This window comes from Polistes fuscatus, unplaced genomic scaffold (assembly GCF_010416935.1).
Source record: "Polistes fuscatus isolate 324 unplaced genomic scaffold, CU_Pfus_HIC Scaffold7, whole genome shotgun sequence".
NCBI lineage: Eukaryota > Metazoa > Arthropoda > Insecta > Hymenoptera > Vespidae > Polistes > Polistes fuscatus.
In genome coordinates, this window is record NW_025113151.1 from 1,720,828 (window position 1) to 1,739,975 (window position 19,148).

The 19,148-nt window shown below is 37.3% G+C and overlaps 1 protein-coding gene across 5 annotated transcripts in view; it reads left to right on the forward strand.

Moving 5' to 3' along the window:
• The window catches only part of LOC122523862 (protein trachealess), a 95,332-nt gene that overhangs the window by 16,810 nt on the left and 59,374 nt on the right, over positions 1 to 19,148 (forward strand). For 2 of the 5 annotated variants that reach the window (XM_043645795.1, XM_043645796.1), the window contains exons 3-4: positions 4,725 to 4,772; positions 11,998 to 12,027. The exons of 1 other annotated variant lie outside the window; for it this stretch is intronic. In XM_043645795.1, the coding sequence (XP_043501730.1) occupies positions 4,725 to 4,772; positions 11,998 to 12,027 (78 nt within the window). The remainder of the gene's footprint in view (positions 1 to 4,724; positions 4,773 to 11,997; positions 12,028 to 19,148) is intronic. 2 more of the 5 variants (XM_043645797.1, XM_043645798.1) reach the window with 2 other exon arrangements.

Here is a 19,148-nt window from a genome sequence, read left to right on the forward strand (position 1 = left end):
TATAGAGTTTATGATGGATTTGATCGATCAAGTGTTTCAAGAAGGAGGAGGATAAAAAAGGAAAAACAAAAGGAACGAGTGGAATGATGAAAGAAGAAGGGTTAATAACGCTCGAAGGTAGAGGAAGGATAATTAATAATCGTTTTATAGTTATCACCTTTCCCGAAGTGCATAACGATCGGGGGACTGGTTATTACATCGATGTAGTTTGATACCAAAGGGATGGAGACGAAAAAAACAAGACAGAGAAAGAGAGAGAGAGAGAGAGGAAGGAAGGAAGGAAAGAGGATAGCAGAGGAGAAGTTGACTCTTAAAGAAGGTCGCTCGCGTATTTTTTGCGGGCCCTCGGATTTAACTGGATGTCGTTACTACGGTGGGCATTGTTGTCGGTCGTGATTCGTTCATCGGTTCAGGCTTACTTTGAAGTCGTTCCAGCTGTGGGTCTTTTCTCCCCCTCTCGAGGAGCGGGAGGGGGGAATGGGGGGCAGAGGCGCGCCGATCCCGATCCTATATTTATTGTATCGAGTAGAAAGAGAAAGAGAAAGAAAGAAAGAAAGAACAAGAGAAAGAGAGGAAGAAAAAAAAGAACCAAAGAGAGAGAGAGAGAGAGAGAGAGAGAGAGAGAGAGAGTCGGCGCATTCCTCGCGCATGCGCCGCTCGTAATGAGCGGTCTCCAGTCCTGTCTGTCTTTTCCGTCCGCTTGTCCGGCAGCCGACGACTACGACCGGCTTCTACCACTTCTCTCTCTCTTTCTTTCTCTTTGGACTCTTCTTACCGATTATCCTTGCCGGTCGTCGTTCTTTCTTATTCTCCTTTTACCTTATATTCTGACTCCCTCTCTTCTCAATTCTTCCAGCAGCAGCTCCTCCTTGTTCATCCAACTCTTCTTCGTAGCTCGCGGCACCTTTATCTTAACAATCCTCTAGGCTTGTTGTTGTTCACCTGGCTCACAGCTCACGAATAAGACACCCACCCCCTCCTAGAAAGAAGGACGCGTAGCACGCGTCTTCCCTCTCTCTCTTTCTCTTTCTTTCTTTTTATATTTCTCGAGTGATCCTCCTCAGGCGGTTGTCTCTACCGAGCTTTACTTATCGATTCAAATCGCGTGCAGCGCGTATGAATGAACGAATGAGTGGGCGAGAGACGAGCCACCGGTTGAATGGGAACCCCCGTCGATGACCACCGGTAGCTCTTTCTCTATCCTTCCCTTCCCTTTCCTTTCCTTTCTCTTCTTTCTTTCTTTCTTTCTATTTTCATCGGTCTCTAATACGTTCGAACCCAAAGACAGCACACAACCTCTAAACGTTTACCATTCTCCACCCGTACACCAAGAAGATCTCTCCTCCTAGCTGCGGAATGAGTTTAACGTCCATAAAAGGAGCCAATTCTATCCCCCTCCTCCTCCTCCTCCTTCCTACCCCTTTTACCCCGTTCCATCCCTAATGGATATTTTCGCAGCAAGTTCCCCGCACGTTGCGTTTCTTCTATTCGCGTACGTTGGACGATCCTCTAACCATCATCATCCTCCTCCTCCTCCACCTCCACCTCCTCCTCTTGGAAAAGCATCGAGTTCCGATAGCTTAACATCCGTTCATTCATTAATTCAGACCTCGTCCGCAACATCTTTTACCGCTCTCTGGCTACCGTCGAGGTTAACGATTCCACGTAAGAAGGTTGCTCTCCCTCTAATAGCTTGCACCGACATTCCCCGATCCAAAAAATGTGCCAAACCGCCTCCCTTTACTCTCTGCCATCTACATTCCGGTTCTTTCAGTTCACTCCTTGAAGAAAGACAGAGATATAGAAAGAGAGAGAGAGAGTGGTAGCTATTGGAACGAACTCTTGGAAATTTTCTTCCATCGTTGCTCTCTCGTTGACGGATAATTCTTCTTCTTCTTCTTCTTTTTCATCTTCTCAAATCGAGACCAATTCGTAACTTCGATCAGGATTTTTTAGCTTCTTATTATTAGTTCGTTTAAAACTAACCCAAAGGGGGTTTACCAATAATAATAATAATAATAATAATAATAATAATGATAATGTCTTTAAAAGGTCGGCTAACGATGGGCATGAATTTTTTTTTTTTATTGAAATTTATGAAAAAACATGCGGAGTATTCTTCCACCGCGTTCGGATTAGCAGCTTCCCGTTTTAGAATGATCATTAGAATACGGTGATGAATAGGTGCTCTAAGTCACTGTCCTTTCGAGTCGAATTTATTAGAGTCGCGTTAGAATTTGTTCCTTTCGTTTATTCGAATTTATGTATGTCTGTGTGTGTGTGTGTACGTCTATCTATCCATGTTGAATGACGTAATTGTGGAAATACATATACTCGTGTACTCGTTTACCGAGATCTTTTGTCCATTTCACCGATCTTCTTCGTTCAGTTCAGTTTATCGAGGTGTTGAAAACGCGTAACGAATCGACCGCGAAGTTCCTTCCGACACGGAGATTCCATCTTCAAGAAAAAGAAAAAGAGAAAGAGAGAGAGAGAGAGAAGGTTCTTAACAAACCCTATCGGAGGATCCTCTTTCAAACGGTCCACCTCTTTTGTAACTTTTTGTTACCTCTCTTACAAAAGTTCACACGTAAAATAACGAAAAAAAAGAAAAAGATAAAAAAAGGAAGCCCCAAAAAAAGGAAATAACTCGAGAAACATCAGCCTACACTGCTCTCTATTTTGAAAGATTTGAAATTTTTGTCATAGTAATAGGACGACGTAGTCCCATACGGAATTTGACTTGGTATTCTGTTAAAACACCATACAACATTCCAAATGATTTAGGAAAGTTGATTTATCTCGCAGTCGTATCGATTTAGGGTAGAACGTTAGCATTGAAGGAGAAGTCACTCGAGTGACGATGAGTGTCATCGTGCTGTCATAGTAATAGCTGGCCAACCATAAGAAGTATCGTTTGTAAAAGCAGTATATACTCCAAGTGAGTTTGACTTTAGACGAGCCTCAGGAGTAGGCACATAGATGCTTACCGGTCTGGCTAGTTGCCTGTTAAGGTAATATAAGATCTCGTGTAACCGGGCTACGATTCACTTTTTCTCTCGTTGGAAAAATCTTTTTCTTTCTCTCTTTCTCTTTCTTTTCTTTTTTTTTTGATTCCTCTATTTTCTCTCTCTCTCTCTCTCTTTCTCTCGCTGTCTCGTTAATCTTTCTCTTTTTAATAATCACCCGAAGGAATAAAAGTTTATAAACGTTCATTAAGTTAAACCAAAGACATAGTTAATGAATCTCATCGATGCTTCTTATTCTTCTTCCTCTAACGTTCGAGACTGGTAATCGATAATCATTAGTCACACGGGTTCCCGTCGATTAACATGAACCTCTCTCTCTCTCTCTCTTTAGTAGTTCAACAACAAAATGGAATACAACGAGTGTAAAAGCAAGCGAGCAAGTTTCTACAGGCTCGATCTTTTTCCACTACAAAATCAGAGGGTATAATCCCATTGGGTTTTAATCGATGATCCCCTTTGACTAAAGTCAAGCAAGCAAGCAAGCAAGCAAGCAAGCCTAGAGTTTTTAGGGGTCTCGGGTGGGTGTTGGAGTTAGTTCAGAAAATCAGGGACATGGGTCCTGGTGCGTATACATAAACAGATCAAGATAATACGTTGATAGAAGTGTTGGTGGTGGTGGTGTTGGTCCTGTTTGGTCTTGATGTTGGAGATGGTGTTGGTGGTGTTGGTGAGTAGAGGGAATTTTATTGCCGTCGCGGGACTCGCGTTCGGAGTTAAATGAAGACTGAATGCTTTTCTCCTTTTCTCCTTCTCCTTCTTCCTCTTGTTCTTCTTCTTGTTCTTCTAGATTTGAAGTAAGTAACCTAGCGCGAGATAATATCGGTCGTAAGAAAAAAACTAACCTAAAAGATGATTTTCTTTAGACTTAATTCACTTGTTTTAGTTTAGTTCCGATTATTCTCGCGTTTAACTCGCGAATATGTCGCTTCGAACGCCTGCCCGAAGTGGTTAGGGGTTGGGATTATGGTTGAACACGAGTCAGACAGACGACACACGAGGAGGAGGCAGGCAGAGTTTCGAAAAGGGGCGCGCGCAACGTCAATTCGTCGGATAGTGGGGGGGCTAAGGAGGAGGAAGGTGGAAGGGGAACAATTCACAAAAGGGTGGAAGGAAGGTTCGAACCGAGCACGAGGCCGACACGCGCCTTCTTCTTCTTCTTCGCTTCGATGACGACACTTACGCGGCACATGCCAGTGTGTGCGCTACTAGTCCGTTTTTGACAGTCCCAACGAAGAATCCTCTCTCAAATCTTTCATCATTTTGTTCTTTTATTTTTCTTTTTCTTTTTTTTTTCTTTTCACAATTGCAATATGCAATCGAACGAGTGTGTGTTTATTCCGATAGTTAAGGGGGAGGGGAGGGGAGGGGAGGGGGAAGAATCGTAAAAGATTTCTGTGCGAATTGTGGACCGATTGTTAATTAATTTTTGTTTAATTTTTTTTTCTTTTATCTCTCTCTCTATTAACAAATTATTTTTTAAAAATAAATAGAGAGGGAGAGAGAGCAAAGAGGGGACAAGGGGTAAGAATTAACTATGGACGTAGAAACATTTAGCGGAACGTGGCAAACTTCGAACTTGTGCATCGCGTATAAACAAGAACAAGAACAACAACTACAACAACAACAACAACAACAACGTGCAGCAATGCAATTGCAGACGATCAATAACGAATTTCATTCGTGGTTTCGTTCTAGGAAACCGTCCCTGGACGACGTCGGGAATCCTACTTCCGTCAACGCACGGTGAGTACATTGTGAATCCTGATTCGTAAACGATCAATTCTCTGCCAATCAAATTCAATTTGATCATCATCAATTGCATACCGAAACTTGAACTATTTTTTTTGTTTTTGTTTTCTTTTTCTTTTTTTTTAAATTAACTTTACCGTTCCTTTTTTGTTTTGTTTTTAGTGCGTGTGTTTGTGTATTTCTTTTTTTTTGTTTGTTTGTTTGTTTAAACAACTTTTGTCAGCACAAGACGACATTTTTGGGTAGTTGAGAAAAAGAGTCTGAAGAAAAGGTGGCAGGTAAAAACGTCTGAGGAGGGTGTTTTTACGTTATCGGTGCGGATGATCAGTCCCTCGTCGTCCTCCATCGAAATCGGCCTATATCCGCCGCCGTAACAATTGAACCCGTAATAGAATCACATTTATTCTTATTACCGGCCGAGGTCAAGCGACCGAGAGAGAGAGAAACTTCGACCTTTCGCCTAACTCGCTTTATTTTATCCCGAGCATCACCACCACCACCACCATCACCATCACCACAACCGTATTTCCAACGTACGTTCTTTTCTAAACTCTTCTTTTTTTTTTTTTATTTCTTCTCGTTTTTATTTCTCTCTCTTTTTTTTATATTTCGTTTTTAACGTACTCTTACAAAATCTTATATTTCATAACGATTTTGTTTATTGTCGTTGAATTTTAGTTCGTTAGGAAAAATGTAATGGGGGAGTGTGATTTTGTTCCGAGCGTCTGGAAAAACGACACCGTGAAGTTTGTCAGTATTTACGATGCGCGGCAAAGCGATTTCAAGTATACGGCGTGAAGTTGTCTTCTTTTCTTCTTCCCCCCTTTTTTTCTCAAGCGGGTCACCCATCCAGATACTAATCGTACTCAGCGCTGCTTTACTTAAATGATCGAAGCGAGAACTAATGCTGTAACCGCGCCATGACTGTTGACGCGTGAAGTTATTCGATATATCTCTTTTATATTTAGTGTGGACTGATATCTATATTTTGACATTTTCTTTTCCTTTTTTTTTATTCTCTCTTATATATATAATAATTATTATTTTTTTTTAAGTTATTTTTTTTCTTTGAAGTATTTTTTTGAAATTATTTTCGAGGTTATTGAGGTTATGTTCGTTTTGGTACGGCAAAGAAGTATAACTTCTCACATGCGTACATAAGTACACACACCAGTTTTTTTTTATTCTTTCTTATATATATATAATATATATAATAATAATTATTCTATATATATATATAATAATAATTATTTCTTTTTTTTAAGTTAATTCTTTTCTTTGAAGTATTTTTTTGAAGTTATTTTCGAGGTTATTGAGGTTATGTTCGTTTTGGTACGGCAAAGAAGTATAACTTCTCACGTGCGTACATAAGTACACACACCAGGTTTTTTTTTTTTTCAAAAATATTTGTCGAACGAAAAACATCAAAATAATTCGAAGTGATATCACGTATTACCTAACACCCGTATTATAATTTCTAATTGGAATAAATTTGTTAAGGATTTTGTAGGAGTAATTTATGAAAAATTGTATGATAATATTTTGTTGTTGTTGTCGAAAATATATTTGTCGAAATGAAAAAATGTTAAAAGATGATTCGCACAAAAGAGAGAGAGAGAGAGAGAGAGAGAGTTACACATCCCAAGTAGGAGGTTTTGATGCTTGAAACCATTGGGACACGAATGCTGTTGTTCTGTGTATCTTTCTCTCCGTATCTTTCGCTTTACTTTTTAGCCTCCTCTTGTCAGAAGAATATAAGTCAAGTTCTTTGTTTCCCCCGCTGAGAAGAGATGCCGCCTTGTAGATACATACATGTCTCGCGCGACTACGACGCTCGTTAAGAACGACGATGATCAACAACCGTCGAGAATCATTTTTTTGGTATGCTAAAGAAACGGATGGTAGGAGATAATGAATGGAAAAGTGCATTAATCGATTCTCCAAAAAAAAAAAAAACCAAAAATAAACCAAAACAAAATTCATAATAATCATTACAAGGCTAACATAATAATGTACTTGCAATTGTAATCACATAACAGACTAGTCTAATTATCGAAATTAATTTATTTAATAATAATAGTAATTAGACAAATTATACATCGTATGAAAAATGTTGTCTTTTTGTCATTTGTCATATGAATGGCATGAAAAACAAACTTCATCCTTCTAAATGTAGCCTGCATTAAATTGTAAATGTATCGTATGTTGATTTCAATCGAATATTGATTAGAATAATCGTATTTAATAGACATAAACCTGGTGTCTTTTTAAATTCAGGACAATTAATACAAGAGATAGATGAATTAGGTTTACAGACAATAATTGTGTTAGGCATGAGATAAGAGATTTGTCCATAATGACGAATTTGAAATGATCACAGAGGTATAGTTTGAAAATATTATACGTTGTGTATTACAAACTCTTCTAAGTTTCCTTTAAACGTGCTGAGATTCTTCTCGACCGGCGTTTACTTTTCTCGTTCTCGTCTCTTTGACCGTTAGCAACGTGTGCTGATCGTGCTGAAGGCTCATGGCAAAGGGGGAACACCCTTCTCGCAGGACTATTAATATTAATGCGTTCCTTCCTTCTTCTTCGTATTGTGTGTGTCCGTGTGTGTGTGTGTTCAATCTCGCGGATTCGTGAGTTTAAACGTCACTCGAGAGGTTCCTCTTCAGAAGACTTCCGATAGTTCAAGGTGTTGATACTTATTCCCAATCATAACGATACTGTTCAATGTATAATCGAATTCAATTTGAATTAATTCAATTCCATCGAGGACCAGATAAATTTATTTCAAATCATTCAAATAGTATAAAATAATTAAATAATATATAATATAATAATAATATATATATATTAATATAATAATATAATAATAAATAAATAATGAAATAATAATTAAAAAATAATTAACAAATATTGTTCCGAGTAAACTCAAAGTTGATTTAACATAATTCTTGGATTAGAATTGGATGAATTTATTTCAAATTAGATCATTTCTTAAAGTATCAAATTTATTTGTCGAAAGACAATCTAAAGATGATTAAAACGATCGAGAAATGGGAATATTGTGTCGATGGAACTCTCTCTATCTATCTTTTTGTTTTTCTATACTTTTTCTTGTTTACAATCCTTTTCTACGCTTTCTCAGTGTCTGTGACGAATCAGTCGAGATATGGTATGGTGTGGTAGCCGATCATCATCCTCATCATCATCATCATCATCATCATCATCATCATCCGTGTACCGTGCACTTTCTTCTTTTCTAACTGTACGCCTACGCTGTAAGCGTAACTGCATGCACTTCGCTACGCGCCTTTTCTTCGACACGGTTTTCTATTCCCCTCTCTCTCTCTCTTTCTCTCTGTCTTAAAAAGATCGATCGGTCAGTCGATTGATCGAGAATCGAATCCCCGATCGATTCGATCTATCCGAAATTACACTCGTCACGCCTTGTACGGGCCTACCCAAGTGTATTTTTATACACTAAAAGTTAAAGACGTGTATATGTGTGTGTTGCCAAAGTGATACAAGCGAGCAAAAGAAGAAGCAAAAAATTAAAAAGAGAAAGAGAGAGCGGATAAAAAAGGAAATTTATTATACCGTGACATATAAATCGGATAGATCGAGAAGAAAAAAAAATGTCAAGTGGCAGGGATTTTCATGATAAGTCAGAGTACGAAAAATAATTCCTACGCGATTCGAGATGATGATTATTATTATTATTAGCTTGTTTTATTTTCTATTTGTGTGCATTTTCCTGTGTGCATTTCGTTCAAGATTAAAACTTGAATATAATAAAAGAATATTACATACGATGACGTTGGAAGAACTTTAACCTTTTCGTTAGTAAAATCTTCACCGACCCATATAGGACTCGTAGTAAATTATTCTAGAACGATACTTGAGCTATAACCAAACGGGTTAAATCATTTATTTCTTAAGGACCAATAAAGAGAGTCTCTTATATGAAATATCAGGATATCTAGATTATCGTACGAACCTCGAGAATAGAAAAAAAAAAACCATTAAAAAAAGAAAAGTAAAAAGGAAGAGAGATATTGAAGAAAAGTATGAAAAAAGGTTGTCGTAAGTACGTAAAAGCCTGCAGGGTGCCGGAGGATCGCAAATCTTGTCTCAGCCGATAGGCCGATGATATAAAGAAAGGATTATACGAGTTATTCAGATTCTTGGTTATCCATCATGTTGAATTATCACGCCGCGAGTTCGAGAAACTTTTCTCTAAGAATTATTATTGTTGATCGGGTTGGGTAGGGGTGATTTAATGCATTCTCTCTCTCTCTCTCTTTTACATCTTCTTACGGTACACGCGTTTGGATAAGGACGCACAGAAAGAAATTATTATTATAAGCTAGGTGAGATTTTGATGGTCCCTTTTTGCCGATGCAACCAACGTTGCGGGAGTTCGCTCTGCTTTTTGTTCGACCATGAGTTATCACCCGTTTCCTCCCCCATGACTCCGAGCTATTACGTTGTAAATATTCACTTATGTTCGAGTACCAACACGAGGGAGGAAAAATTCGGACTGAATCTGAGAGGTGGTCAACGAAATAACGAGTAAAAACAGAAGAAGAAGGAAAAAAAAGGTGCGAGGAAATGGTCGAATGGTCGAGGTGTTTGATCTGGACGCTATTTTGGTAACTTTTGTTTCTTTTTTTCTATGGCAGGATGGGGTGGGATGGAATCGTAGGTGGATAAGGTTGATCTTAGGGTACGTTGAGGTGAGTGACGTCGATCGAAAGCAAGAGGAGTGAGACTAAACAGGTCGAGCAGGTTTTAAGTAGTCCGCAGACGTCTCGCAAATTAGAAGAACGTGCATCCAGTGAGCGCACGTGGCTCGCCAAGAGCAGACCGCCGAATTTCTGCACGTGGGTCGCTCGGAATTCCTAATAAGTCAGTGACTAGACAGAAGTCTTGTATTCCTATCGGCCGCGGGCAGGTTGTTCACGGTAGCGAGAGAACCAAACAGATAGAGAGAGAGAAATGGAGTGACGTCACGGATACGTGGGATTCCTCTCGAGCAGCTGGGTCACGTGCTGCGGCAGAACGTGAGTCTAACTCAAATGCGAATCCAGGAGGAGAACCGTTCTGAATCGAATCCCAAACAAAAGTTGATCGAAAAGCAACCGCTTCAACGATTCTAAAGCAGAGGCTTTGCTTTGCTTTACTTTGCTTTGCTTTGCTTTGCTTGCTTCCTTGCTTCCTTGCTTGCTGGCTTGATTCTTCTTTTTATTTTTCATCATCATCATCATCATCATCATCATCATCATCATCATATTCTTCCTCACGATCGTGCAAGGATGTAAATCGTTTCTCGATGATGGCCTCGTCCCCATCACTTTAGGATTAACCTAATCAATCTGTTCTTTCGATCTGACACCTGCGTGTTGTCAGACTTATCAACGATCCTTAAATACATCGCTTTAAGGTCAAGATCAACTAGCTAGATATATTCATAAATGATTACAAATTGTACTCGAGGATCGTTCAGAAAATGGTATTAGGAATTATTGGGATGGGATGTTTGAAAGTAACTCGTTTAAGTACTCGGCATTGGTTCGAAGGTAGAGGGAATATAGTAAACGAGAGAGAAAGGGCTGTTGTTTTTATTCTCGAAATCCCGAGAGTAAAATACTGCGCGTGATCGAGATACTGTCGCTGAAAATCCCTTAACGCAAAACCCAGAGAGGGAGAGGGAGAGAGAAAGAGAGAAAGAGAGAGTAACAACGGGCATTTTCATTAGTCCGAGTGGAGAGACTCGCCGAACGGTAGATATTTGATTCGGTTTTTATCCCGGTGGTCGGCATTCCAGGCTCAGCCGCGGTCGGTTCGCGACTGCCAATGGAAAAACGCCCGCAAAGCTGAGTTCTCGATCGCTACGTAAGAAGAAATCCCGTTTAGGAGCAAATAATATTACCTTTAAATATGCTGCCAACTCTAACTTCTCCACTCCCCAAGACTCCCCGTATTATTTATACGAGGTAGAATCCGGACATTCGTTCATTGGTTGGTTCGTTGGTTCGTTCGTTGGTTGGTTGGTTGGTACGCGATAAAGAAATAAACCCAACGTCCAAAATTCGATGCCTCTGATCGCATCGATATCATTTTCATTTGAACTTACAGAAGATCACTTTTAATCAAACCCAATAATCAAATCTTGACGACTCAACTTTCATCATATTTTGTCTATCCGTTTGTTGCATTATATTAAAGATCGCCTAATAACTTACATCTTTTTATGTATCACATTACACTTTGTCAACAAAAAGAAAAAAGAAACAAATCGTAACCGAGTATTAAGAAGATATCATCTATCTCTCCATTGAATATCAACTTACGGGGGACATCAATTTTGATCAGACCAACCGATTAAATTAATTTTATAAAACCAACAAAAAAAAAACAGGACAATCATATATGTCTTTTTAATAACAACTTACAAAAATATAAAAAAAAGAAAAGAAAAGAATAAACTATTACCAATAGGATTTCAATCAATTAACCTGTTTTACAACAGTTTATCATTACCATTGCATTTAATACAAAAATATATCATCAATGTTCTTTTAATCTCACCATAGAAAATATACATACATATATATATATATATATAATATTTTAACAAACTCTTATAGGTTAAATTATCTTACTTACATCTATCAAATATTACATTTTATAAAGATCGAATGTGTCGGTCTCTTTTGAATGTACCTGTAAACTAAGTGGTTGATCTTATCTAATCTTAATATAATTGCGAGCGTACGTCATGAAATTGCTTATTATACTATGGAGAAGTTGATTCGGGAACTATAATACGGGGTTCGAAAATTAGCTCTACCTGTCCGCCTACCTACGCCACGGCGATGATAATGTCTGCTTATAGACATAACTACCTATGTGCACCAAACTACTCATCTCTCTCTCTCTCTCTCTCTTTCTATAGGCTGAAAATAATCTTCACGATTCTTTCCTCCTTTTCTCCTCTTCCCATCCTATCCCTTCCCTTCCCTTCCCTTCTCTCGACCTACCCTTACTCCTCCTCATCTTCAACCTTTATCTCTTCGGCCTCGTTCGTCGAGTTCTCTTGCCAAAACTAGTTTATAAAACGAGCCCGACGAACTGCTTTCTTCTTGCGAATCCAATGACCCCTTCCCCTGTCGTTAAGCCATTGTGACGAACCTTGTTTGTGTTGTTACAGATTTGAGGAGAGACACTACGCTTTCGAAAGGTATGCTTTAACTCTTTCCTAACTTACCCCCGTTGTATTGCATGTATATGTGTGCGTTTGTGTGTGTGTGTGATTCATTTGATTTCTTTTGATTCCTTGCAACCCCTATTTATAAATATATATATTTTAGGATTAGGATTATGGTTGTATTATTTGATTTTTGCATGTTAAGATTATATTCTATCTAATTCATACTGTTGCACGTATTCAACGTGTAGATAATTGTTTTATCATATTTTACTTATAGTTCTATCACGTGATGGTGTTTTTTATTATCCTACTATTTTTTTCTTTTTTTTAAATATAAATTTAATACGATATCCGAATATTGGTTGATACATTCATTTCTTATATGTATTTACGTAAGTACGTAAATTACCGTTACGAGGAATTCGAGAGATACCGATGTAAGCGTCAAACTACAGTGGCAAGAAGGAAGGAACGTTTATAAAGGACGCGATACTCAAATGGAGATACGCATTCTCTCTGATGTGAGAAAGAGAGAGAAAGAGAGAGTTACGAGTGAAACCGCAAGTGGGCCGGGCTCAGAAGTAATTATTACGCGTCTCTCTCTCTCTTTCTCTCTCTTTCTCTCTCTCTTTCTCTCTCTCTTTCGACAACTAACTTTTTGTTGGCTTGCGCGCGAGCCTCTATGATTTTCGCAGGAGGTTTCTAGAGAAATAATAACGATCGGGATATTCGGACCTGATCGGATCGTTTCCCCCCCCCAAACCCCAAACCCCACACCCCCCACCCCACCCACCTACTCTTCTACTTTTATTATTTCTTCTCCTTTTTTTCTTTGCTTTTGTTTTATTATTCTCAACAAGTTTGAAAGTATCTATCCCTCCTGCTGCACCTTTAGAAAACAAAATAATCTTCAATATGGTTGTTCAAGGGCCTAACTTCTTCTCAGGTTCTTAGTTAGATTGGAATACTAATTCCTGATCGGATCATTTTGAAAGTTAAGCAAACCTAGGCACGATTATGGTTGTATGGATGAGTGAAAGAAACAAGTTTGGTCAAACTAAAATGTATGAATTATTTGGTAATATAGGATATTCGTTTATTGATAATGTTGGATTAGTGTGGGAAAGGTGGGGGGTTGTAGAATTGATGTTACACCGTTGTTTTAATCCGTAAAAAAAGGGAGAGTAAAAAGAATATAAATATATATTTGCATATGACAGGTCTTCGTGGCTCAAGTGGTAGAGCGTTATTTTGCTATGCGAAAGATCCCGGGTTCGAATCCAGTGCCCTCTCTCTCGATTTTATTTAAACAACTGAAGCTCGAATTTATTAGGAGAGTTCTTCGAACGAACATTTGTATCACTAAATAATAAATATATATATATATTCATATGGTTGTGTTGAAACCAAATATATGAATTATTTGGTAATATAGGATATTTATTTATTGATAATATTGGATAAGTGTGGGAAAGGTGGGGGGAGTTGTAGAATTGATGTTACATCGTGTTTTAATCCGTAAAAAAATGGAGAGTAAAAAGAATACAAATATATATATGCATATGATAGGTCTTCGTGGCTCAAGTGGTAGAGCGTTATTTTGCTATGCGAAAGATCCCGGGTTCGAATCCAGTGCCTCTCTCTCGATTTTATTTAAACAACTGAAGCTCGAATTTATTAGGAGAGTTCTTCGAACGAACATTTGTATCACTAAATAATAAATATTATATATATATTCATATGGTTGTGTTGAAACCAAAATATATGAATTATTTGGTAATATATAGGTTATATTCATTTATTGATAATATTGGATAAGTGTGGGAAAGGTGGGGGGTTGTAGAATTGATGTTACACCGTTGTTTTAATCCGTAAAAAAAGGGAGAGTAAAAAGAATATAAATATATATGCATATGACAGGTCTTCGTGGCTCAAGTGGTAGAGCGTTCTTTTGCTATGCGAAAGATCCCGGGTTCGAATCCAGTGCCTCTCTCTCGATTTTATTTAAACAAAACTAAAGCTCGAATTTATTAGGAGAGTTCTTCGAACGAACATTTGTATCACTAAATAATAAATATTATATATATATTCATATGGTTGTGTTGAAACCAAAATGTATGAATTATTTGGTAATATAGGTTATTCATTTATTGATAATATTGGATAAGTTTGGGAAAGGTGGGGGGAGTTGTAGAATTGATGTTACATCGTGTTTTAATCCGTAAAAAAATGGAGAGTAAAAAGAATACAAATATATATATGCATATGGTTGTTGTTGAAATAATAAAACGTAAGATGCGTCGACTATATCGTCCAAGAAGAAGAAGAAGGAAGAAGAAGAAGAAAAAAAGGGATTACCAAGTATCGGTCATTTGCAATGATAATTTGTCTCGTCTCTCGTCGTCTCGCAACTCTGATCGCAGTTGTCGTCGTCGTTGTATGAGAATGAGAAAGGGGTGTAAATGGATGTGCATGTTCGTAAATATTCGGCGTTGAAGAGGGTAATTATGTAAAAGGAAAAGAAATTTGTAAGCGTAAGAAAGAAATTGCAGAGCAGTCAAAGAGTGAAAAGAAAAGGAGGGGGGGGGCTTGCTTGCGGTGGTTGGTGAGAAGGAAGGGGGTTTTGAGGGTGAAAGGAAATTCAAAATCATTCCTTGGAAGTTATACAATTGATTTATATACAACGAAATGAGTGTGTTCCTTAACATTGTAAACTCACCGTGTTAGGTTTATTAGATTTTTCTTTGTAAATGATTTATATAATTTGTATAGGATAAAAACATATGTTATTTAATTTCAATTAAAACTTAAATTAATAAAAACCTACAGATCCAGCGTGGAGCTGGCGGCCACTTTCCAGTAGGTTTTTGTTAAAATAAATTTCCTGGCTTAGTTGAAAACCGAAAGGTCGGCACATCTTAATATCAGTTAAGAATTTAAACAACAATATTTATTTTCTCGATGTTTTTCATTCTTTATTGATTTGTTTTAGTTTCGTTTCGTTTATCGAAAGAAACATCCCCTCCCTAATATTTCTCACTTTCATTCCCACTTTTAAAGTGTCACGAATACACGAGTAAAGGTAAAAGGATTCGTGACAAATCGTATTACCTATGGTCTTCTCTCGTAAGATTTTTCTTAACCCGTCAAACAGAAGATTCGTGTAATATTAAATACATTTATTCGTAGATCTAAATATATACACATAATTTTTAAACAAATTACAGACAAAGGGTGACCAATTGTTGTATCAAAAAAATCGAACATCACATTCGTTTTTACAATAACATTAATACATTTTCTACACACAGACATACATTATACTTTCGTATTTAATTTTTATTTAAATTTACTTTTCATATAAATAAATCATTTAACATGTGAAATTCATTAATTTCATACAATTAATTTGTATCAATAAATATTTATCATTTATAAATTATTTTCATTTTAACAATCAAATTATACGAATAATTTTGAAGGTAAAAGTATCATCTAGCATGCGTAACGTTTGTACGATTTTTAAGTGACACTCGCAGTATGTATACCAAAGCAAAGCAAAGCAAATCAAAGCAAATCAAAGCAAAGGAAAGCAAAGGCTTGCAACAACCAGGAGAGTCGTTGTATTATAATGTGTCGAAACGAATGCTTTTGTTTCCCGAATGAGTTACCTGGGCCTCTTCTCAAGTATGTGTGTGCCGGCTCTGCCTTTTGTGGATTGCGCGCTGCTTCATTTGCCGCGGTTCAAGGTGGGCCTCACTGAGGCCCCTTTTGGTCCACTCTCTCTCTCTCTCTCTTTCTTCCTTTCAGAGAAAGAAAAAAATAAAGAAAAGGAAAAAGAGAGAGAGAGAGAGATCTGAGAAGAAGAGGTCGAGGACCTATCTTTTCGTCTTCTCAAACTTCATCTGCCTTATACAACATTTTACATGTTTTTGTTTTTCAAACACGTTGTTTCCCCCATTCAAATCATATTCCTCTCTAAATAAATAATTATCTGTAATTTTTATTTTTTTTATTAGACTTATGAAACAATTCAGTTCAATTAAAACGTATTACAATATTTATTGTATCATTGGTATCACTCGTTAATTTATTTCGATTGATTCGAAATGTAAATTATTTGTATTTGTATTTGTTGACTGATCCTCTCTCTTCCTGCTTAAGTTTCTATCCCCACCTCCCCTCCCCCTTTCACGATCTTTATCATCAACGTGAGATTTTGTGTACGAGTGGGAAGGAAGAATGATTGGTGGTTGGGGAAGGGGTGGGGAGTGTTAAACTATTTTTACATAGAACGTCATTTACCGTTCGATAAAAAAAAGAAAAAAGAAAAAATGAAAAAGAATTAACGACAAAGTACAAAAGGATAAGGGACAAACAATTACGTATAGGTTTTATCAACATGTCGAAGGATTTTAATATAGGATCGTTTAATGACGCGATTTCGAATCCCGAATTCATTGCATACGCATGAATCGGAGTACTTTATAAAGCAGGAAAAGTAAGTTGGAATGCAACTAATGGAACAGGATCGAAGGGCAGAGTATAGTATACCTATAGAAAGAAAGAAAGAAAGAAAGAAATAAAAGGGAGAGGGAGAATGAGTGAGTGAGAGAGAGAAAGAGAGAGAGAGAGGATTCAGTTCGGCACAATTCCGATCCCTAGGATCGTCTCTTAAAAGGCGTTTTAAATCGGTGCTCCGTGAAAGAGAATCTCATACAGATGAAGTATAGAAAGGAATTCCACCAACCCTCCTCTACCTTCCCCCTTCTCTGATCCCACCCTCCTCTCTCTCTCTCTCTCTCTCTTTCATTTTGTTTTTTTTCTTTTCACTCGTATCGTTTCACTAGGTTGCTGCTGGCCCGTTCGCGAACTTTATTATTGATTTTTTCTCACGTACAAATTTCCTTCCTCCTCCTCCTCCTCCTCCTCCTCCTCCTGCTCCTCCTCATTCTCTTCGTTCCATAGTTTTTGATTATTTCCGTCGTAGAAAATTTCGTGTCATCCAAAATTTGGTGGTAAGAGATGCACTTTTAGCGTTTTTTCACGAAAGATTCTTTACTTTTCTTTTTTTTTTTCTTCTTCTTCTTTTTAACATTGCAGAAGCCTTTAAGCTAATAATAACATTTTCGATCGGGATCTTGGTAGGATGGTTGCAAGATATCCTGAGATAATACCTAAGGGAAGGTTAGGATAATGGGTCGAAGGTTGTGTGACGGAGGGGTGGAAATGGCTACGGGCGACTAACACTCGACGGTACCGCAACTTCGAGATTCGATAAGCCTGGTAGGATCTTTTATTAGGATCTACTCGACACCCCCAGAGTTTCGTTCGGGTTAAATCAACGGAAAAGGACAATCGCGGGTGCCCCATTTTTTTTACAAAACATTTTATTTTTTTCCTATTTTTCGATAGATTTTTTTTTTCATCCCGATCATCGTCATCATCATCGTAGTCGAGCTTTCCTTTTTTCTCTTTTCTTTTTCTTCAAATTCGATTTCTTTTAGAAACGGGCAAGCGCGCATTAATAAAAAAAACAAGAGGGGAAATAATACATGGTTATCGAGGGAAGAAGAAAGTATCGTTGTGGTGGGGTGGTAGTGGGAGGGGAAGGGGAAGGGGGTACTCTACCAAAGCAACGCTTTTGCTACTCGTTTATTCCATAAATCTTAGGAATAAATAAGAGGACATATTGGTGGAACGCAATGGGATATCCAACGGCTTGCTGTTTATCGTATCCCGCAAATGCGTTCCGGCGCATTTAAAATGTATCGAACTGTCATGGTTTAGTGGTTTTCCCGATTTTGACATTTTTCATCGTGCGTTTTACTGTACCACACATACACACACACACACACACGCGTACGCGTACATACAAATAGAAAAAAAGAAACAGAAGGGACGAAGTAGGGAGAACTGGCCCTAACAAACACACACGCACACATGCGTGTGCACACGTAAGGGTGCGCCTTTAGGATTAGAGAGTTATTGTTGTTCTAAATACGTCGGTCAAGGGGGAGTGAACCCCCGTTTCCCACTTTCGACAGGGTAATCCTGACCATAAGAGACCAACCAACAAGCGCAGCACCACCAACAGCTAACAGCCAATACTCTTCCCCCCCCTTTTAGGGGGGTAACGCTTACTTTGGCCTTCACAATCTCACTCGCCATGTGCGTTTTACCATAGTTCGTTTATGGTTAGGACTATCTCTTCTTGTCTTCTTGCATGTTTCTTCTATCTCTGTCTTTCTTATTTTTTTTTTATTTTGTTTTATGTTTTATACCTAACCGATTTACTTTTATCGCGTTATAATAGCCCGAGAGCTTCGGAATTGCGTTGAACTAAAGAGACAATTTCGATCCGAAGTATAATATACACAAATACACACGCAATGTGCACTTACACATCCTCGTTGCACGCATGCATGCATCCATGCATAGTTTAAAAGATGAAGAAGAAGAAGATGAAGAAAAGAAAAAAGAAGAAAAGAAATAATCGTTTAAGGTATTCTTGGTAAATCGTCCAATAGGATTTCAAGCTTATTTTCATACATACACATTTGCCTATGTCGTTTTTACGAGATAACATTAGATAAACCCATTTTCCGGGGGTCTTCTCATATTTTCCTTTTTTTCTTTTAATATTGAATAAAAAAAAAAAGAAAATAAAACAGAAAGTAAATAGCGCAGTGTAATAGAATAAATCGAAATTTATTAATCCAATCGTGAAATGATGCAACGAAATGTTTACTCGGTTAGAATTTTTCATTCGCGTGTTTGTTTTTTTCATATCTTTCTGATTAATAATTTGACTATCATATATATGAAAATTGAGATTATTTTTTGAATTATTATACTAATCGTGTATATTTACGAATTCAAAGTAAAAGTAAATTATTTATTTATGTAAAAATACGAAAAAAAAAATATATAAACCGATATATATATAAATTTAGATATATGTGTATGTTTACGAATTTAAAATAAAAGAAAATTATTTACTTATGTAAAAATACGAAAAAAAAAATATATATATATATTCTCCCCAAACCGATACATATATATAAATTCAGATATATGTGTATGTTTACGAATTTAAAATAAAAGTAAATTATTTACTTATGTAAAAATACGAATAAAAAAAATATATA